Source organism: Galeopterus variegatus, unplaced genomic scaffold (genome assembly GCF_000696425.1).
Source record: "Galeopterus variegatus unplaced genomic scaffold, G_variegatus-3.0.2 Scaffold5728, whole genome shotgun sequence".
Lineage (NCBI taxonomy): Eukaryota > Metazoa > Chordata > Mammalia > Dermoptera > Cynocephalidae > Galeopterus > Galeopterus variegatus.
Window position 1 is genome coordinate 20,914 of NW_007731839.1, and position 1,439 is coordinate 22,352.

At 42.9% G+C, this 1,439-nt stretch overlaps 1 protein-coding gene across 1 annotated transcript in view; it reads right to left on the reverse strand.

Annotated features, from left to right (window-relative positions):
• Window positions 1-243: 243 nt before the first annotated feature.
• The window catches only part of LOC103605315 (tetratricopeptide repeat protein 39C-like), a gene marked incomplete at its 3' end in the record, with an annotated part of 23,706 nt that continues 22,510 nt past the window's right edge, over window positions 244-1,439 (reverse strand). Inside the window, exon 6 of the mRNA XM_008589890.1 lies at window positions 244-376. Within this exon, the coding sequence (XP_008588112.1) occupies window positions 244-376 (133 nt within the window). The remainder of the gene's footprint in view (window positions 377-1,439) is intronic.

Below are 1,439 nucleotides of genomic sequence, written 5' to 3' on the forward strand. Positions count from 1 at the left end.
GCTGTTCAAATAATTTTGCAGATTCTGACTCACCAAAGAAACTAAGTTAGTGTCCTAGGATGCACCTGCCCAAGTTGAAGCTCCCACACCACATTCTGTAAATGTGTGTGGATAAAAGGAGCTCAAGGGGCACTATCTCTAACCTAAATGCTCACTGAAAAGAAAAAAGACTCTCCACAAGCAAATTCACTGACTGAGTCCTGTGTATTTTCATAAACTGATTTGGGACTTTAGGGGTCTTACAAAAAGCCTTTGATAAGAGCCATGTCACAGCCTCCTTGGACAGAATTCCTCGTTTGCACATGAAGGACGCATCATCTGATACCTTCCTACACACGTACTTGGGAAGATCAATGAAATGCTGGTGTCTGGGCACCTTGAGGATAACAACAGCCAAATTTCAAGTTAGCCCTAAAATCTTTTCATCCTCTGGGCCTTTGGGAAGAGCCAAACGGAAACACTAGTCACATTTTGCTTGGCCTTAATGCTACAGCTTGCTAAACAGGAACAGGAACAGATCTTGTGTCCTTTTACTTGAAACCAAATTCCAGTTAAGTAAACAAACTGCTTCCTGGTGAAGGAGTTCTAACATCTGCCACCTGCACTCCGATCCCAATGATTTACCCTAAAAGAGACTGAGTATCTGCTGAGAGCTACAATGTGGACTATGTACCTCCAAAATCCATACTTATTAGAAACCTTTGATGGAGCTATGGCTTCCTTATTTCTAGAACCATCCCAATAACAAAGAATGACACTCACTTTTAACACTCACTCAGTCCCTTACAGGGATGAATTGTAGCATAAACTAAAACCATGCCAAATTATGTTTTTTGGAGGACAAGATTATTAGTTCCACCCAAAGTTAAGCATTTTTGCTTTAAAATGAAAAATTAACTCAAATGGGAGGCATAACAAAATATAGATCCTGACTTTTACATTTCTGTTTAATGGTTTCAAATCCCAAATTAGAGAATTCTAATGGAGTAAAGGGAGTGGAGTAAAGGGAGAGAATTCTAATAAATGCCTAATCCTATGGTGTCACATGCTGTGCTGCACACAATTTTAAACTTCTGGCTTTCACTCCCAGTCAGTGAATCTCTGTTGAACGCCAAACCTAGTACCGTTATGTTCAAAGTTACTCAAGATGTAAAAGGCCTACTCTTTAAGAAATTTAAATCTGGGGCCGGCCCGGTGGCGCACTGGATAGTGCGCCGCTTGGGAAGCGCGGTGGCGCTCCTGCTCGAGGGTTCGGATCCCACATACAGACCGGTTCCCGCTCACTGGCTGAGCGAGGCATGGGGGCGACGCTGAGGGTTGCAATCCCGTTGCCGGTCCCCGGCCCGGTGCGGGGGCAACACTGAGGGTTGCGATCCATTGCCGGACACGGAAAAAAGACAAAAGACAAAAAAAAAAACAAAAAAAAAAAAAAAAAAAAA